This window comes from Plecotus auritus (genome assembly GCF_963455305.1).
Source record: "Plecotus auritus genome assembly, chromosome: 7".
NCBI lineage: Eukaryota > Metazoa > Chordata > Mammalia > Chiroptera > Vespertilionidae > Plecotus > Plecotus auritus.
In genome coordinates this window covers 24,432,501-24,453,353 of record NC_137774.1, presented here as the reverse complement: position 1 = coordinate 24,453,353, position 20,853 = coordinate 24,432,501, and the positions used below count along the sequence as shown (strand labels likewise).

General features: G+C 37.7%; 1 protein-coding gene across 8 annotated transcripts in view; it reads left to right on the top strand.

Moving 5' to 3' along the window:
* ACACA (acetyl-CoA carboxylase alpha) overlaps positions 1-20,853 on the top strand; it is a 249,999-nt gene that overhangs the window by 144,412 nt on the left and 84,734 nt on the right. For all 8 annotated transcript variants that reach the window (XM_080677837.1, XM_080677835.1, XM_080677836.1 and 5 more), the window contains 7 exons: positions 195-239; positions 6,864-6,905; positions 8,129-8,344; positions 9,303-9,458; positions 12,432-12,635; positions 17,033-17,188; positions 19,119-19,265. In XM_080677837.1, the coding sequence (XP_080533963.1) occupies positions 195-239; positions 6,864-6,905; positions 8,129-8,344; positions 9,303-9,458; positions 12,432-12,635; positions 17,033-17,188; positions 19,119-19,265 (966 nt within the window). The remainder of the gene's footprint in view (positions 1-194; positions 240-6,863; positions 6,906-8,128; positions 8,345-9,302; positions 9,459-12,431; positions 12,636-17,032; positions 17,189-19,118; positions 19,266-20,853) is intronic.

Sequence of the window (20,853 nt, the reverse complement as noted above, 5' to 3'; positions counted from 1 at the left end):
CCTGTCTAACATTTCTTATGATGCTGCTAGAATTTTTAAAAGTTAGAAAGTGGAGTTATAATCATAAACTCGTGTATAGAATTTATGCAGAGAAATAACTGTTTTCTATAAGTTTAAGAAAAACATTAACTCATCTTTTACTCAATTTGGTTTTAAATTTATTATTTCTTTCCTTTCTGTCTTTCACTTGAAAGGATTTTAGGAAACAGATCAGCTATGAGGTGGATCAGAGATTTCATGTAAGTAAAAGGAACAATAATGAAATATCATTTACTGTTTTATCTGTTTGCCATTGATTATTTAAACATAGAATATGTGAGAGTTATTTAGAAGGGCTGGACTGATGTTTGGTCCCTCTTCTTTTAGAAAGTATTATAATGACTATTCAATTCTTCTATGGTTGTTGTTTTTTTTTCTACCCTATAACATTCTTAGTATATCTCTGAGAAATAATTAAGAATGAGCATGTGCATTTATCTGAATGAATAAGGTAGAAGCAGGAGCTAATTTCTTCTACGCACACAGTGAATCAATAATCGAGAACTGTCAATTGCACTTTGGGGTCTTGGCTTTTACCAAATAGGATTCAAGTTCTATTATTGAGAATTATCAATTATGTGAAACAATCATTTATTTTATTTTTTATTTTTATATATATATTTTATTGATTTTTTACAGAGAGGAAGGGAGAGGGATAGAGAGTTAGAAACATCGATGGGAGAGAAACATTGATCAGCCGCCTCCTGCACACCTCCCACTGGGGATGTGCCCGAAACCAAGGTACATGCCCTCAACCGGAATCGAACCTGGGACCCCTGAGTCCGCAGGCTGACGCTCTATCCACTGAGCCAAACCGGTTAGGGCACAATCATTTATTATTAAAATGCCTTCACCAAGCCTAACTTGGTACTTTTGTCTTATGTTAATTTTAGGAGCAGGAAATAAATAAAAATTGCACATTAAGTTGCTTGTTCTATTTAACTGAATTAACTTAATATTTATGAGATTAAAAGTTTTATTGAAAAAAGTAGTTATTAGCCTGGTATCTGAACTAAAGCATACCCATATGATCAGTATGATGATAGCACTAAGACCAAAAACCCAGTTTGCAATCAAGATGTCATTCTCTAAAATGACTGATTGTAGTAAAAACATTTCTTTATAAGTTGATCCTAATAGAGCTAAGATTCCAGAGGATCTTAGGAAGCCTTAATTTTCCTGATAAGAATTTTGTTTTATCAATTAAGATAATTAAATTAGTTTTCAAGGCCTGTTCATTTGCAATATTGAAGATAATATTTGGGATTCTGAAAATGACTTTAAACTTAAGGACCTATGTGCGGTTGCTTTTATTGCCCTTTTGTTTATTAGGTCTTTAGCATTTGACATTTCGTTTTCCTTCTAACAGTTCACCTTGTTGGTCTAGTCCGGCAATTTTCAACCTTTTTAATCCCATGGGACACATAAACTAATTACTAAAATTCTGTGGCACACCAAAAAATATGTTTTTTGCTGATATGACAAAAAATGGATATAATTTTGATTTATTCACACCGAATGGCTATTGTGTTGGCTATTGTCATTTTTTAAATTTAACAATCTAAGGGAAAAGAGGTCAGTACCCCTGACTAAATAGTCAGGTATTGCATGTTTTAAAAATTCTTGCGGCACACCGATTGAAAATCGCTGGTCTAGTCTATAGAGAAACAAGAGAGTCTACCCTGCAAACTAAAGAGCTAAGATTCTCTGAAATGCTCTAGGAAGTGTTGTGGACTGCACAACTCTCCTATGTTATTGATGTCAGGAAGCCAAGCAGAGTACAGATATATATCAATCAATAACTTTAGATAGGAAACTGGAGACAGTGAAGAAGTATGAGGAGCTTAAAGGGAACCCTGGAGCTTTAGGAAGAAAAATCCAAAGCTTAGAGAATAAAATTGATACTTGGGGATAGAATATGAGAGACCATGAATAAGTACTGTGGCCGGTGGATACTGATCAGAGCTAGGGTAGACATGCCAGAGCCAGGCCCTGGATTTGGAAAGAGTATTGGGCTAGGTTCTTAAGCTTAAACCTGATTTTTATTTTTTCACTGACTTTGGGATACTATATTTTTCTGGGGAATCATGTTGAATTTGTAAAATTGTTTTCCTTTTTTCTAATGGTTCAGATGGAGCCTTTATGTTTATAGCACGTGAACTGGTTTCCCATAATAAGCATTTCCATGATAAATTAAAACTCTCTACTAAAAATTTTTAAAAGCCAAAGCAATTAATTATCATGGACATTTTTTAATGTGTTTTATACATACAAAAAAGAATACATCCTATCTTACTGCTAAATTTATGTCATGTCCTAGAGTATAAATATATATATATAGCTTTAAAACATCTTTTCCCTCTCTATTCTAATATTTCTGGACTTAGGTTGAATAGGGACTTGTACAGGCAAAATCTACTCGGAAATGAGCCCAGCTGTGGGTATTTCTTGGGAATCACGGTCCAGTTCCTATTTATAGTGACATCAAGTGGGAAATTGGTTATATTACCAAGTGACGTGATTTGTCATGAATGTAGGAAAGGTTGCTTTAGAACTTAGAGAAATTAAGGTGGAGACTAGATTTTCTCTGAAGAATAGAATGGCAGAGGAGTTGGGTTATTTTTATGTTAGGCCCCTTAGAAATGATTAGTGGTTACACAGGGGGCAAGAGCAACTATTACTGAATTCCATCCAGGATCTACAATAGCCAGGACCCCTTGGCAGGAGCTGTACAAATCCTGGGCTCACTGCCATGGTATTGCTGTAAGTTCCTCTGCTGGTGGTAGCTTACCATTCATGAAGGGTGCTTAGCCTTTGTCATGTCATCTGATGTGTGCTTGCCCCATAGTTAGTGTAGTGTGAAAAGGAGGAAGCTTTCCGTGAGTGTTAGAGATGAATCCCTTGATCTCTCTGGCTTCTTGGTAATCCACTGTGATGTATGCAGTCTCTCCTGTTCTACACTGTGAAATCCCTATATTATGGAATAGAAGAGAGAAAGCAAGGGTACATGAGGGGGCAAGGAGAGGAGGAAGGTTACCAAATTTGGTTCAAGAGCAACATTGGCTGGTGTGGATGAAGCAGCTCTACTGTTACATAGTTGTCTCTCAGACTATTTCAGAACCAGAACAAGGCAAATGAGGCCAGAGTAGAGGTTCCTAGAGAGTGGGTATACTGTTAGGTGTTTATTCAGATGCCAGTGAAGGCTATAAGCATTTCCAAAACTTCGATGTTTAATCTCCACAGTCCCACTGGAATGCCTGCTGCTACCTTAGTCTCTTGACTCTACATGAAGCCTGTTCTGACCTGGCAATATTTGTCAGCATTAAGGACACTTGGTGTGGAGTCTGTTTCCAGACCATGTAATTAAATCAAGTACCTTTCATGGGATTTGAATAACTGCTTAACATTACTACAATAACAGAACATTTGAGGGAAAATGAGCCTATTCTTATAAACATCTTATTCATATTAAAAAAATATTGGAACCTTGGAAGCCGAATAGCAGGCTTTGAATTTTTGCAGCTATGAAAGCTGCAGCTCTCTAGTTTCATGTAGTATTAAGTCTGTTCGTTTCACTCACATTTCAGCTTCCAAAAAGTGCAGCAGAAGGTGCTATTTAACTGGAATATAAGTATTATACTTTGTGAAGTTTCCATATTTTTTCAGCCAACTGTTTTTAACAATAACTAAAATGCACATTTTCAGGATTTCTTCTTATCCTTTGCCACCTAAGCAAGAGCATTAGGGCCAAAAACTGTGATGAGATTCTAAATCAGTTTTGCATCTGTAAAGTTTCCTTTTGATTCTTGTTTGTAAGATTTCATGAGATTTGTAAAATTCTGCTATAAATAACCTAGATGCACTTTTATTGATTTTATGTAAATAACTCACACTTTAAAATGAAATGTTTTGGAAGGAAGAGCCCACTATTGAAAAGAGTTATCATGGTTAAGTAGTTCATTTCTTTAAAAAAAAAAATTTATATGTCAACTATATCTCAATAAAACTGAAAAAAATTGGTAGTTTTGTTTGCTAGTGGATCAACTATTAGTTTTTCAGAAGGTTTGGTTTGGGTTTTTGTTTTAATTACAGTCTATATAATTAGTTCTCAGCATGTTGAGGTAAAAGAGAATTGCACCAGCAAGCTTTCAATTTCTTCATCTCATTAGGTTTTTAACATGATTATTAGTATCATAATCAGCTATGATGTTTTCTGTTGCAGGTTTTTACATTCTCTGATTTGCAGGGTGTCTTGATTGGCTAATTTAGTCAAATTATTTTGATTGTCTTGATGATGGTTGGCTGATTTAGAACACAGCAGGGGTATAATTTCTTCCTGAGAAATGTTGCATTCTTTTGTTTTTTGGTACCAGAACACTAAGAGGGTTTTTCTTTGTGTACATTCAATTATGATATTTGCCCATAACACTAGTAGAATATCTGGAAAGCAATTATATTAGTGATAGAATAAGCATGAATGCAGTTAGTGGAAAAATTTGGCAATATGAGGATGAGGTAGGATGAAGGAATTTACTAAAACTATAGGATCAGACTTTTGTATTTCTTCTTTTCTGTGTTTTTCTGTATTCCTGTGATTTTTGTGTTTGTGTGTGTGTGTGTGTGTGTGTGAGTGCCAAAGGAGATGACTTTCTATAAAAGTCCTCAGACTTGAAGAATTGCTCATTAATCCTGCTGTCCCATTGCACAGAAGTTCTTACTCTCCTATTCTGAATGCTTCATGCTTAAATTGAGGATTTTTTTTTGCAGAGCTAAAATTTACTCAAAAAATGTTGGCTGATATTATCTCATAACACCTTTTCTTAGCTAACTTTAATGAAAGTGGTTTTTCTTATTGGTGGTCTATTCCCACCCTGCCAAGAATTAGTCTTTTTCATTATTTGTAATAAAGGCATTTCTATTCAAATTGTTTGCTTTTCATGCCTTTCAGTTACTACAAATTTTTTTAGTTGGTTTAAGTGGTAAAAAAAAAAAGTGTTTTTTGATTTCTATTGTTACGTTTTTGAAGGAAAATAGTCATTTAAATAAATGTACTAAATAAATATTTTAATTAATATTTATCACACTCTTCTATTCTGTCTTAACAATTAGTTAAAATATTTATTTAATACATCACTTTCCTTGACTTTTCTTTCAGAAATTTCATGAAAGGATTTTGTTACCCTTCCTTTTTTGACTTGTGTTACCTTAGCTAGTGCTCTGAAAGCCATATTTCTCAAGAATAAAACAAAAATGAGACTATAAAGCCCTGAGCATGCAACCTACTGACAATGCAGCTGAACATCTTTCTGTTTAACCTTGAAGTCATCCCCATGTTCTTTACTATTATTCAGGGGAATTAGAGAATTACTTAGAATAAAAACATCATCAGTAAAAGATCAGTGCTGTGTAAAGTTCACTTTCAAAAGACTTTTAAAGACCTAAGCCTGGACAGGTGGTTTCCCAGGCTTGCTGAACAAGCTCCAAGAAGCCTGTTAAATACAATTTTACAGTTAAAATGCAAGGAAAATGTAAGAAGATTTACTTACTGTGCAAGCTATAGTTAAGGTGAGGGTGAGGTGTAATACCTGTGGAAAGTATTTAACAAGTTTTCAGTAAATTCATGAACCACAACTTTTCAGTATGAGTTTTGTTTTTTATTTTTTTTTTAAAAAAGTCTTAATTTCTAAGAAGACTTCTAATGAACCTGGATTATAACAAAAATAGAGAGGTAATGCTCTGCACTTGAGAAGTAGCGTGGTAGAGATGAAGGGCATGAAGAGACCCAAGTTCACATTCTAGGTTTCTAATACTGGGCATGTCACTTGGTCATGGCTTCTCAGCTGTAAAATGGGATACCTAACCTCGAGAGCATTCAGGGGGACAACACATGGGAGCGCCTGCCACCCAGCAGGCTTTCATTTCAGGTTTCCTAAAGCTCACTGAGAGACATTTATGCAGCTAGCCCTGGTTTCTCTGCCTTGTCCCAATGAGTGTTTGATTATCTTGCACTCATAATGAAGAAGATGCCTAATGAAACCTCCTATAGAGGCACATAGTAACGACTTGACTCTAACACCACCAATAGAGCTTCCCATCCGAGAAACAGGGGTATTTGGTGTTAATAAGTTAAATTTCAGAAACTAATGGACTCTGCTAATTGAATTCATCTTTGTTAATTAATAAGGTTCTAGTAAATTGGTTGCTTTCTTTTGTAATGCCCTGAAAAAGAGCAGTAAGACCAAATGATTCCAAGTTCACTAGTTCCACCCCATGCTTTCTTATACATGTAGTGGTAGTGACCAAAGTAACATCTTTACTTTTGTCTTGAAACATTATTATTTAAACCCTTAAAATTATTGATTTGAGAGTGAATGAGGAAGACACGTGGATTGGGGATTTTATGCTTTCTGGTTAGTTTACATTTTAAGAGTTTCTTAAGGGGAAACTTGGGAAATCAGTCCAGTAACTGCTATTGCAGTGCAGAAGCTTAGAGAGTATATTGGTTTTATTTGCCAGGTTGTGCCAGGTTGCACCCAGGAAGAATTTTTTTTTTTCACTTGGAAGATAAAAAAATACGATTCATCCCCCTACCCCACCCCCCTATTGAAGTTAGGTTAATAGTGTGGTGATTCTCAAATGTGGAAGTGGGGTCAAAGTGATGGTTACCCAGAGGATCATTCACATTCCCCAGGCTAAGGTTCGGCAAGGTTTGTGTTTTCTAAGAAACTGTCTTCTAGATGCTTGAGTGCTTCTGTACTATGTGTTGATCCCCAAAGTACCATATCTATGAAGGACTGATACATCTTCCCCTTCTTTTAACACAGAGAGAATTCCCTAAATTTTTCACGTTCCGAGCAAGGGATAAGGTAAGAACTAATTCCTTCCCTCAGTTTTTTTTTTTTTAAATATATTTTATTAATTTTTTTACAGAGAGGAAGGGAGAGAAATAGAGAGTTAGAAACATCGATGAGAGAGAAACATCGATCAGCTGCCTCCTGCACACCTCCTACTGGGGATGTGCCCGCAACCAAGGTACATGCCCTTGACCGGAATCGAACCCGGGACCTTTCAGTCCGCAGGCCGACGCTCTATCCACTGAGCCAAACCGGTTTCGGCTTTTTTTTTTTTTTTTATGTTTCTTTTTCCTTACAAGTCTGAGAGTGGCATATCTTTGCCATTTTTTTTCTCTAATTGAATTTGTGCTTCCCTTTGCCTTACATGTATCTTAGAACGAAAGAAGACTCTCTTCTGAAAGAGTTTGGTTTAGGAAATAATCAAATATACTGACCTACCCAAGAAAGCAATAAATTTCAAAATCATCCTTATGCTTTTGATGTGATATTAAAGGACTGCTACACTTAGTAGGATTATTCTCATCACCTACAGACAGTTTGTTTATATTCAGAGTTATGTTTTTTCAATTTTTAAAATACAAACTTTCAGACTGTGTTGGTTTCTTCCTGTTACCATTCACTCAATTGACATGTACTCTGGAAAAACAATTTAATTTCAGCAAAAAATATATTAAATGTAAATACAGTTCTTTAAAAAGATACATATGTATATATAGGATGTTTCAAAGCCAAATACCTCTATTTAAAAAATTATATAATGTTCATATGTCAAGTATTTACTGTGTCCTTTGTATTGTGCCAGAAATTATAAGAGTATAAGACATGGGTTTTGCCCATAAGCATTTTAGACTAGGTGGGTAAAACCAAAACACTGGTATGTGAAGTAGTTGTTAATGTGAAACAGTTTATAGTTCATTGTAAAAAAAAATTACAAAGATATTAAATGCTACAGGAGTTCTGGGGGAATTGATTTTTTTGTTTCTTTTTAATGGAGAGCATCATCACTTATAAAAGCATAAATGATGAAAGCTTGGGAAGTTAAATAGGTTCTTTAGCGCCTAACCTTATGTAAGCTACAGCATTATCCTTGTATGTAGACTATTTTTGTTGTTCATTAGCACATCATAGCTTATGTTTTTATTTTTAAGCATCTCTTTTACATACGTAAGCATTCATAATATCATTCTGTAACCACTTCTGGTGGGCTGTTTTTTTTCTCCAATTCTTGTGCTCAGTTTGAGGAGGATCGTATCTATCGTCATTTGGAGCCTGCCCTTGCCTTCCAGTTAGAGCTGAACCGGATGAGAAATTTTGACCTCACTGCCATTCCATGTGCTAATCACAAGATGCACCTGTATCTTGGGGCAGCCAAAGTGGAAGTGGGCACAGAAGTGACAGACTATAGGTTCTTTGTCCGTGCGATCATCAGACATTCTGATCTGGTCACCAAGGTGGGTGCTGTACTTTAATGGGAAGTTATCCCTGAGGGAAGGGACAGAGGAACAGTCATGGTTCAAAATTAGGTTTTCTCTTTTTGAGTCAATGCTCTTGTTCATCTCACTCTCTAATAACCAGCCAAAGTCTGAGAATCATTTCTCTTACAGAAGTAAATATTCCATATAATAACAAGCCTTTTTTCCTTTCATTTGAATTTTCTTGGTAATGGAAGCATAGTAACTCTCACTTGAGAAAAGGAAAAGCATGTTAACAGAAAATCACAGGAGAGTTAGGTGATGATAGAGGGCAGTGAGACAAGTTAGCAGTGATCCCATTGTAAACTTGTCTAAAGGTAGGGTAGTTTCTCTATATAGCAAGGTGCTTCCTGGTGTGTTAGTTATTACTACATCCCACAGCCATAACCTTTCTAGACTGCTCTGGTATATGTGAGCTGTAACCCTATTGGGATTCCAGTATCCCCACCTATTGGAAGGAAATTATATACTAAGAGGCAGCAGGAATTCTTTTTGTTGTTGTTGTTAATCCTCACCAGAGGATATTTTTATTCCCCATTGACTTTTTAGAGAGAGTGGAGGGGAGGGGGAAAGGGGAAGAGACAGATACATCGATGTGAGAGAGACACATCGATTGGTTGCTTCCCACACGCACCCCAACCAGGGCTAGGTGTTGAACCTGCAACCCAGGTACATGCCCTTGACCGGGGATCGAACCTGAGACCCTTTGGGCCATGGGTCAATGCTCTAATCACTGAGAAACACCAGCCAGGACTGCAGGAATTCTTAATCTGCCCCTGCTGCCTGTGGATATTGGGCTGACTAGGGAGAAAGGTCAATGCACCTCTAGCAGGTGCCTTATGATTCATGACATACCACCGCTTAAGTAATTATATTAGCCATTTCATTATTGCCTCTTAAAACACATTAATGTTGATGGTGATTTCTTCCTGCATAGGAAGCTTCTTTTGAATATCTACAAAATGAAGGGGAGCGGTTGCTCCTGGAAGCAATGGATGAATTGGAAGTCGCTTTTAATAATACAAATGTTCGTACTGACTGCAACCACATCTTCCTCAACTTTGTGCCCACAGTCATCATGGATCCATCAAAGGTACGTTTCTTCTTAGCTTCTCTCCCAGAAGTAGCAAACACAAGCTGTGAGATTCATTCATATTTGTTCTCACTAGGACCTGGACACAGGTACTCTTGAACAGCTTGTTGAGCCCTTGATATTTAAAGTTTACAGAATGCTTATAAGACTGGTTTTTGGGATGGTGTCAGAAATTTGCTATAGCCTTGAAAAGCAGACCTCAGAAATGAAGGTGGTATGATTTATCTTGCTGGTCATTTATTTATAAGCAGTAGAAAAACATAAAATCTTTTCCACTTCTTCCATTGGTACCTGTATAATGATATTTGCCATGATAGCAGTCCTATCTATACTAATAAAAGGGTAATATGGTATTAGACCGGGAGACCTTACGGACATCCTTCCGGACAAAGCCATGGTGGCGGAGCTGAGGCAGAGGTGGTTAGGGGCGATCAGGCCAAGAGGGGAGGGCAGTTGGGGGCGAGCAGGCTGGTCGGGGGGTGGGGGGGCAGTTGGGGGCAAGCAGGCTGGTGGGAGGGGGCAGTTGGGAGTGAGCAGGCCAGCAGGGGGGGCAGTTGGGGGCAAGCAGGCTGGTGGGGGGCAGTTGAGGGTGATCAGGCTGGCAGGGGGGCAGTTGGGGGCAAGCAGGCTGGTGGGGGGGGGCAATTGGGGGCAAGAAGGCTGGCAGGCAGAGTGGTTAGGGGCGATCAGGCAGACAGGCAGGTGAGCAGTTAGGAACCAGTGGTCCCAGATTGCGAGAGGGATGTCTGACTGCCGGTTTAGGCTTGATCCCACACAGATTGGGCCTAAACCGGCAGTCGGACATCCCACGAGGGGTCCCAAATTGGAGAGGGTGCAGGCCGGGCTGAGCGACACCCACCCCCCCGTGCACGAATTTCGTGCACCGGGCCACTAGTCTTATATAATTCCCTAGGATTTCTCATCTAGAATAATTAACTTGCTATTGGGCATTTTGGCAAAATCACTGCCTCGTTGTGCTAAATGTTACTTAGCTGATGGCTTAGGGATGTAATGTACCTTCTTAAGTATCTAACCTGTTTGTCTTCAGTATTTTTCCACAGGTAGAAAATTTGGCTAATAAGGAATTTCACTAGTATTATGTATGTTTTCTTATATGAGGCTCTGTTCTAAAATGCATTCCATATAATTTAAGGAAGGAAAACAAAGTGATTCTATACTTGACCTTTTATCCCACAGAAGGCTGCTTTCTGCTTCTGCTCCCTCTAACCTTTTTCTTTCATATTGTGGAATTGGATAGGAGAACCAGTATATACCCCTTTATTTATTTTTTAAACTATGTTTTTATTGATTTGAGAGAGAGAGGAAGGGAGAAAAAGAGATAGAAACCTCAATGATGAGAGAGAATTATTGATCAGCTGCCTCTTGTATGCCCCCTACTGGGGATTGAGCCTGCAACATGGGTATGTGCCCTGACCAGGAATCGAACCATTGACCTCCTGGTTCATAGGTTGATGCTCAGTCACTGAGCCACACCACCTGGGCATACCCCTTTTTCAAGATCAATTGTAGGCATAGCTTTTGCTTTTTGAACTTAGTACTGAAGACCTGAAAAATCTTTTTCTACTTTTTTTCTTCAAGACTCCAAGCTATTGATCAGTTGCTTTATCTGTCAGGAGAGCCTAGGACAGGACAACTCATTGAGTACCAAGTCTCATCATGTAGTTTAAGCAAAGGTTCCCCTAAGCATTCTGGGACTGATGAAGCTGAAAGACTTAAAACATGGCCTGGACACTATATAACTATATATATTTTTAGATTTAGCCTACAATTTTTCATGGAGTTTTTATATCAGCCTCTCTGTTCTACTCCACACACCCATATACCCTGGATCTGCCTTTCTAATCATAGGTAGCTGTTAATTTCCTTTATAGAGAGATGTTGATTTTTGTTCCCTTGAGAAAAGAATGGATAAATATCACTTGGTTAACAAGCAACTGTGGGGATAGGTAAGTTAACTCCTTGAAACCCATTTTAACCTAAAATTCTGTGGTGCAGAAGCAAATTGCAGGAGTGGCACATACTTCTGAAAAGCCACAAGAGAAGGGTGGTGTGAGTTATTTTTCAGAGTTTTCTGAGTTGAGAAAGCATTTTAGAAAGATATTTCACTTAAGAAACATTAATTTTGAGTAGTATGTCCCAGCTGCCTGCAGCCATGTTGGAAAAAATATGTTTTTGCTCTAGTGTATCAATAAGGAGAAATCACACCTAAGGCTGTAGGGTTAAAATAACTTACCTGACCCTGAAAACTAGAAACACTAAACTGACTTGGTATAAAGCTTAGGGAAACTAGGAACATCTGCTTCATATACTTAAATCCCAGTTGGACTAGGCAATGACCAAGCTTCAGAGCTCTGTTTAGAGAAAACATTCTAGCACCACTTACGAATTGCCTATTTTTAATTTGTGCAATTTACCAAGAGACATATATTATAAAGTTTAATAAAATGTATGGAAAAAAGTTCATGGTGGTAATTGCTATGTTGATTTAAGGTCCTGAAAGTGCAATGAAACATAGTTACCATGCATATAAATGCTACTTAATAGCTATTTAACTAGAGATTTTATTCTTATTTGGGGCTTTCTCTTAAATCACATGGCTTGTAATTTTAGATATTGCAGACCTTTGAGATAGAATATGAATATAATTGGAAAAGGGGGAAGGAGTTGCACACATTTGGGTGTTGTTAGCCATAGAAAACTGCTCATACACATTTGGGTGTTGTTAGCCATAGAAAACTGCTCATACAACAGGCCAACATGAAATTGTCCCTGACTTACCTAAGCAAAAGTAGGGTTGGGGAGAAACTATACGACTTTTTGTAAGGAATACATGTACACATCTCGAGAAACCAGCATCTTGTTCCATTCTTCCTTTCCCAAAGATGGGCAGACCTAAAACAGGTCCTAGTTACAGGTTTTTAAGTTTTGTGCTTGGTGATATGTGTGTGTCAGATTGAGGAATCTGTGCGGAGCATGGTAATGCGCTATGGAAGTCGGCTGTGGAAATTACGCGTCCTCCAGGCAGAACTGAAAATCAACATTCGCCTGACACCAACCGGAAAAGCAATTCCCATCCGCCTCTTCCTGACAAACGAGTCTGGCTATTACTTGGACATCAGCCTGTACAAGGAAGTGACTGACTCCAGGACAGCACAGGTACAGTAGTGAAGTACTAGTCAAACTTTGAGATCTCATCAAAGTTTTTATTTGGTCCTAAGGATAAGCCACTTGCATTTGCTATAGAAGACCCAAACTCATAAATCCCATTGGTTCACCTAGTGGGCTTGTCCCCTATTAAATGATTGCATGAATTTGAAAAACTTCATTTGCCTCGTAAGATGTACCTATATTCCTAATCATGGGTGTTATAAAACCTCCAACCTTTAGTCATGTATCGGTGAACCCTAATAGATGCCAAGTGAACCTAACTCCAGAGGTAATTGTGTAATTTGGGGCTCGCCTTAGGTAGGCTCTAGGGCTACTTGAGCAATCTCACCTTTTCTGATCTGATTTGTCCTTCCTGTTTTCAACCTAGTTAGACCCCTCATTAGCAAGGAGAATTGTTGAAATATGTCACCAAGAAGGAAAATTTCCATCTTAAAGAAGGAAAATTTCAACATAATAGTTTGAGCAATATCAAGGAGTGATTTTTATCATATTTAACCATTATGATAGTCCATTTATACACATTATCTTCAAAGAGTTCAGAGTATTATATGTCTATAAAAGGGCAAAGTGGCAAACTTTAACCATTTTTCAGGTAGAAAAATCGAGAATATGAAAATGGAAAGTGACTTTTTTAGTCATTTGGTCCTGTGATAACAGAATTCCTTTTTAGTCTGTTTTACCACCTTAGTTTCTAAATATTTGGGCCATTTGCTGTGATACTGAATTTAGTTTGGTGCACCATTGCTCACGTCTTTTTATGAACTGAGATTTTATTTCAAGACTTTGGACTGAACTTGGAAAGTGCATGCCTTTTGTTGAAAGGTTGAACTTGCTCCAGTGTGTGTACTCAAAGGGTTCAGTCTATTCTATGCATTGGGTGCCAGGAAGAGATTATGTGTCTCTTGTTTTTATCTGTGTCCTTTTAAATCCTGGAACAGAGGCAAGAAAAGACATTTTTATCAGTACTTTGAAGATGAATTTTAAAACTCTGAGTCTGGATAGCTGTTAGAGTGACCTTTCATTTTGTGCTTTGAGTCCAAGTTAGATGGCCAGAGAAATCTGTCCCGTGAGAAGTGAGCAGTTAAAACAGAGAAGCTCACAAGAGTGTGAGGGGTTAGCCAGGAAAAGAGTATTCAATAATTTTTCCTGCATTTGATGTTTTTCAGGACAATCTTAAAGACATTTTCAGTCAAAGCTTTTCATGGGTAGGGATGTTTTTAATTAACTTCTACAATGGCTTCAAGGCGAGTCTATTCTTGTGAAAAATAAGATGGCCTCTTGAGATTTCAGTGTTTATGATAAATAAGTTTGTTCTTCATAACTACTTTCACCCCTTTCTTTGATCAGAAAGCTCTTAGATTTCCCTCATGCTGGCTGGTGGTGACATAGGGACATAAAAGGCGCAGAAACCTTTAGTCAGGGTTTAGTGTGCTGCCTGGCACAAAATAAGCACTCAGTACGTATCTGAATGAATGAATGAATGAATGAATGAATGAGCTACCTTTAGCCTAAGGGAGAACCTCTTTTACCATGGGTCCTGCATATTTAGGAAGCCCTGAAGGAGGAGGTCTCCCTCAGGCACTTCAATTGAGAGAGTTCAACGGCCACTGCCCTGTGTGAACTGGCGGGAACCCACAAGAAAAACAGCCTCCAACCCAATTCTGGCACTCCTAATGCCTACCTGGTGCTTATTGACGATTTGTGTTTCCCCTTTCTTTGCTCTAGTGCAGTGGTCGGCAAACTCATTAGTCAACAGAGCCAAATATCAACAGTACAACGATTGAAATTTCTTTTGAGAGCCAATTTTTTTAAACTTCTTCTAACGCTACTTCTTCAAAATAGACTCGCCCAGGCCGTGGTATTTTGTGGAAGAGCCACATTCAAGGGGCCAAAGAGCCGCATGTGGCTTGCGAGCTGCAGTTTGCCGACCACTGCTCTAGTGAGTCATTGTATAAATTTAAAATAATATAGAACCATGCATGTCATTCATTTGTTCATTAATTTAACATTTATTAACCACCTATAGTGTTTCAGGCAGTGTGTATACAAAAAAAAGTGATCTCTGTTCTCAAGAAATCTACATCATTATGGAAGACAAGTTATTAGTTTCTCTGCAGTATTATGATTCTGCCATCATAAAATAAGGACAGGGCTCTAAGAGAACAGACTATCTGGGATCAGAGTTTGTTTTCCAAGAGAAGCTCGTTTGATGGCCTCTGGTGAAAAGAGTGTGATATATTAAGTATGTACATATTTTCATGAACTTATAAAACATATACTTTGCCAATTTTTAATTATGTCCATTATAGTAGAAAATGGGATTAACAGAGCTGATTATTCAGAGCCTTCTAGTGCTATCCATTACTCTCAACCTCTTACTTTGGCATATCATTTATTCTTTTTGACAATAGGGAGCAAGGTTGACTGGCATGAGTTTCATTCTGTTTCACTTTCTATATATAATCGTTGTGGTATTAGCTGTAATGAACACTCATGTCAGGTAGTTATTTGTGGGGAGAAGAGATCTGGGTAATCCATTGCATGTCAATTGATATGCAATGTATAGTGTAAGGGAAAAGTATACATTTTAAATTCACCTTTATTGAGATGTTTTATGTGTACAGCTCAGTTCATCCTATATAATAAAAGGCTAATATGCAAATCGACCAAACAGCAGAACGACTGGTCGCTATGACGTGCACTGACCACCGGGGGCAGACGCTCAATGCAGGAGCTGCCCCCCTGGTGGTCAGTGCGCTCTCAAAGGGGGAGCACCACTCAGCCAGAAGCCGGGCTCACAGCTGGGAAGTGCAGTGGTGGTGGCGGGAGCCTCTCCCGCCTCTGTGGCAGCGCTAAGGATGTCTGACTGCTGGCTTAGGCTCGCTCCCCGTGGAGAGCGGGCCTAAGCCATCAGTCGGACATCCCCCAAGGGCTCCCGGACTGCGAGAGGGCACAGGCCAGGCTGAGGGACCACACCCCCAAGTGCACGAATTTCGTGCACTGGGCCCCTAGTTCTGAAATAATAGACATTACTATTTCTATCTCTCACATTCCTAAGACATTGCTAATTCTACCTCCCACCTGGTGACTTTCACCATTGGTCATTTGGAAGTGGGCTGGGAACTCCATTTTGTGGGTTTTGAGCAACCAAGACAAGTTTTGTCCCAAATAGGACCTTTTTGACAAGTCGGCAGAATTCACTTGTTCCTCTGATCTAAGCAGCTAAGGATTCACTGAGCTGAATTATACCCAGGGTTTTTAGCTAAGCACTTAATTCTCTTCTTATGCCTGTACAGCAAGTTCACAAATCTAATCACTAATAGTAGACTTAAGCTTATATATATTAGGCCTGAATAGATATGTGGGTAGATACACATACCCTTACACCTCAATCTCCATTTCTGTTCACTGAATTGGGAAACTGGATTTTGTGTATTCATGCATAAAGTGCCTAGTTTAGTGTCATATAACCTCTGGCACACAATAAATATTAATTGAATAGAAATAATGGCATTCCTTATAAATATTGATTAGCAAATAAAACTAAATGTATGGAGTATGAAGTACTCTTCTAGAAATATTTGAGTTAAAATGATTAAAAGTTTGTATGGTGATTTCATTATGTGACAGTATAAGTATTGCAGGAGCTAGTCACTAGTTGTAGACATGGTGTTCTAGGGGAATATATATATATATATGTATATATATGTGTATATATGTGTGTGTGTGTACATATTATATAGATGTATATATCATTAAATAAAATATATATTTTACCACAGACTATGTCTTTTAAGCTAATAAGAATTAACTAGCTACATGGATGGGTGAAATTCACTTGTAACAGAACTTTTGAAGCCTTTCTGTGGCTAATAATACTTATAAAGCACCTTCTCATCAAATAGACTGAAACATAAATGATACAGTAGAGCCTGACCTGGCCTTCTACTGCTGGGGAAAGAATAGAAGTCTCTTTAGTGCATCACTGTTTCTCAACTTAAATACTAGAGCACTGCTCAGACTGGCGTTAGTTGACATATACTTCATTTCTGAATATGTGGGATTCAAGTCACTTTAGAAGGCAAGCATTGTCAGTCTGTCTCTGAAATGTGAAATTTACACTGTGCTTTCCTATTGATTTCAACAAATCCAAAAGTGAAAGCAGCCAGTGGTGTATAGTTGGCTACATACCATTTTTTGTAGTTGTTTAATTTGTAGAGAGGTGAGAGCACCATGTACCCGATGTTAAGAAGCATATCTGAGCTACTCAACCCACCAAAAATGTGTTTCAAGAAATTACTTTTATTAAATAAAAAGCCCTTCTAGGCCTCTCTCTGATGTTTTTCTCTGTCTCAACGCCCCATGCCATCCTCTTTTTCCTGCAGATCATGTTTCAGGCATATGGAGACAAACAGGGACCACTGCATGGAATGTTAATCAACACTCCCTATGTGACCAAAGACCTGCTTCAATCAAAGAGGTTCCAGGCACAGTCCTTAGGGACAACATACATATATGACATCCCAGAGATGTTTCGACAGGTAACGGTGGCTAACTGGGAGGCTCTAACCTATTCCAAAGAGGCAAGGTTTTCTTGACTCTCCATCAGATGCAGCTTAGACTGGAATGATGCACTCCTAAAGGGCAGGAAATACCTTGACACTATTCTCATTTCTATTTTATTTGGGATTTGGTGGCTGCCAACTTAGATTTTGGATGGTTCTTTGTGAATTAACAGGAGGAATAGTGAGGATCGGAACCTCTATTGAGTAGTTGGGAGTAAACTGAGACTGCATGCCTGTGATGGTAGTTTATAATGACCTGTGTGAGGAGTTATGTTCAGGTCTATATTTCCTAAGCCTGTATTCAAATTACGGATATTAAAGAGGTTGGAAACTCTAGTTCTCATTTTCCTGTTTTCCAAGGTAACCCAAGTCTCTCTAGCTCATAGCCTAGATTAATATGAGAATCAATATAGATAACATATACAAATATATGATATAGAGTTCATGGTACACAGTTTAAAGTATCACTTCTTTTGTGGGAGATTTATTATAGCTGAATAAAAACTAGCATGAGAAAATATATTATGAGTCTTATCCTCTATATGAAAATAAATTCCTTTGATCTGTATGGTGAATCATCTCTATGCTGCAGATTTTTCTTCCATCAATAGAAGGCAAAAAAAGTATATCACCAGCAGAAAATGCGCAGATAAAAAATAAGGTATCAAAAGAATACTGAATTTGTCCTTAAAAAAAAAATCTATGAATAAAGGATTTTTCCAAATTTTCTAGTTAATACCACCAATATTAATATATTTGAATTTTACTAAGGTAATATATGTAGCCTTGGTTAATAGTCTATATGTAATTCCTGTATTACTCACAAATACAAGAGATTTCCTTATGTAACTACTTATTTACAAGTTCTCTCTGTTGAAATGTAGCTACCGTCATTCAGTATCACTGGCATTGTTAGTCTAAAAGTTGAGTGTTGGTTTTCTTTCTCCATGCCAATGCTATAAGTAGAGATCACATTCTATATAATTCTTTCTATAGAATAGACATAAATGGAGTGATTAGGACATCTAAATATGAATGAGTCATATTGTCTTTAAATGTTGCTTTGAGGTAAGCAAAGAAACCACTAGTTCCCACTTCATGAGGCACTTGTTTTGATAATAGGAAGTTGGAAATGGAAATCATGATGGTTTCTAAATGGGTAGGTGTAGCTAGCTATCTGTTTTTCTCAAATTTGAGCAGAATTGACGTGTGCATTTGCAAATAGTCATACACCTCTAGTGAACTAATTCCTGTTTATGAGCCTGTAGCTCTTAAAAGTTATTAGAAAAAGGGTGCTTCTCCTGAACCTCTAGTAGAAACTTTTTTTTTTGCCTTTTGGGATTTCTTTGTATTGGTCAAGTGTTATGTCATTTTCCTGGTTATTCTTCTATTACCAAGTTTCTTTAAGAATTTTCTTCATTTTGTTTTAAGGGGGATTGATAATACTTTCTTATTTTAATTTCCAGGGATATAGTTAGGTTTAGTATATTTGTTAATCCTCTAGTGCTGATTCAGAACCACTCAGTAGTTTGATTGTATTGGAAAAATGCCTGATTTTTGGCATGTAAAATACTTTATGTGAAAAATAATAACAAATCTTTTATGCTCGTCTGAGGATATTTTTTCCCATTGATTTTTAGAGAGAGTGGAAGTGGGGGAGAGATAGAGAAGGAGAAACACGGACATGAGAGAAATACATCAATTGGTTGCTTCCTGTATGCGCCCCAACTGGGGCCGGGAATTGAACCTGAGACCCTTCAGTTTGAGGGCAAACACTCTAACTACTGAGCACACCAGCCAGGGCAATAGCAAATATATTTTAACTGAGAATGTCCAAATCTTTTCATTTTTATATATGTTGAAATTATAATTGTCATTGATTAGTAAAACTTCTCTCCTCCACTAGTCCCTGATCAAACTCTGGGAGTCTATGTCCAGTCAAGCATTCCTTCCGTCACCCCCTCTGCCTTCTGACATACTGACCTACACTGAGCTCGTGTTGGATGATCAAGGTCAACTGGTCCACATGAACAGGCTTCCAGGAGGAAATGAGGCAAGTAGTTGAGTCCCCTTCCCCCCTTTCTTAGTTCTGTGCCCACCAGTATCAGCTTTTCATGGGATGGTCATTAAATGGTGTTAATTCAGATCCAAGTAGTAGGCAGTCTTATTGGTAGAATTCTTTAGAGAGAGAACATTAACTGGTTATTACAGAATTATTGTTTAATTTTGTAGGTGTGATAATGATACTATTTTATTTTAAAATGATATTACAATTTTGTTTTCTTAAATAGTATTTTTCTATTAAATATACATACTAAAATAATTACAGATAAAATTATCTGATATATAGAATTTACTTCAAAATAATGGGAGGGGTGAATGTGGGAATATGGATGAAACAGGATCAGCCATGAGTTGTTATTGAAGCTAGATAATAGATATGGAATAGATTATTTTCTCATGTATTGTATGTGTTTGAAATTTTTGATATTTTCTATAATAAGAGCATTTAAAATACTGTTTTTTGTGTAATATTTTTCTTTATTTGGATATCTATTTTGTGCTCAGGTAATTTGATCTGATGCTATTGTGAGCATGGTAAATATATTCTTAAAGGGACTCATTTAGAACCAGGGGTTTCAACATAAAAGAAAGTAACAGAGCCCTAGCTGGTTTGGTTCAGTTGATAGAGCGTTGGCCTGTGGACTGAAGGGTCCCAGGTTCAATTCCGGCCAAGGGCACATGCCTGGGTTGTGGGCTTGGTCCCCAGTGGGGGGCATGCAGGAGGCAGCTGGTCAATGATTCTCTCTCATCATTGATGTTTCTATCTCTCTCTCCCTCTCCCTTCCTCTCTGAAACAATGAAAATATATTTTAAAAAAGAAAAAGAAAAAAAGTAACAGAGAACCCATTGCTGATAGTTATTCAAGAATGCATTTTCTAGCTTTGGAGACCTTTCTCCTATTGTGCACTAATAATAATGATATAAAGTCATATTTTGCCCAGTACCCTATGTCCAACAATGATAATAGTCATAAACCTAAAAAGAGATATGTTTTTATTTCAACCTTAGATAATAACCCTAGAAAAATCTCCTTCCTTAGAAGGAGTAATCTTCACCTCGTGTTCACCATAAACAGGCTGTGTAGGCCTTTGGAGATAATACACAATTGTTTTCATTTTATGCAGTATCTTATAAAACATGTTCCTATATGTACAAGGTGTATGGCTGTTTCAGTAAGTGCACCAGAGGATGCCAAAGTAGATGATTTAGTATTAAGATGGATGCAATCAAGGACCAGATGTAGAGTATCAGACTTGTAGGAGTTCTTTTAATCTAACACCTTGAAATAGAAAAGGCAAGAAACTAGGGAGGAAGGATGCATAGAATTTTGACAAGGGTAGGTATATACTCATTAGCACACAAAGTTGAAGTAGACGTTTGTGCCGCTGTGTGTAGCATCTACTCAATGAGCCCCTCAAGAGCAGAGAAAAGCTTCATTGTGCTAGACTTAAATTCTTCTTCATTGAACAGTGTCGTCTTTAGGAACAGAAGGCACCCTTGTGAACATGGAGCTGAGAGAAACGGTTTTAACTAATGTAATTAAAACACAAAACGAGATTTTTGGCCACGTGCAAGCT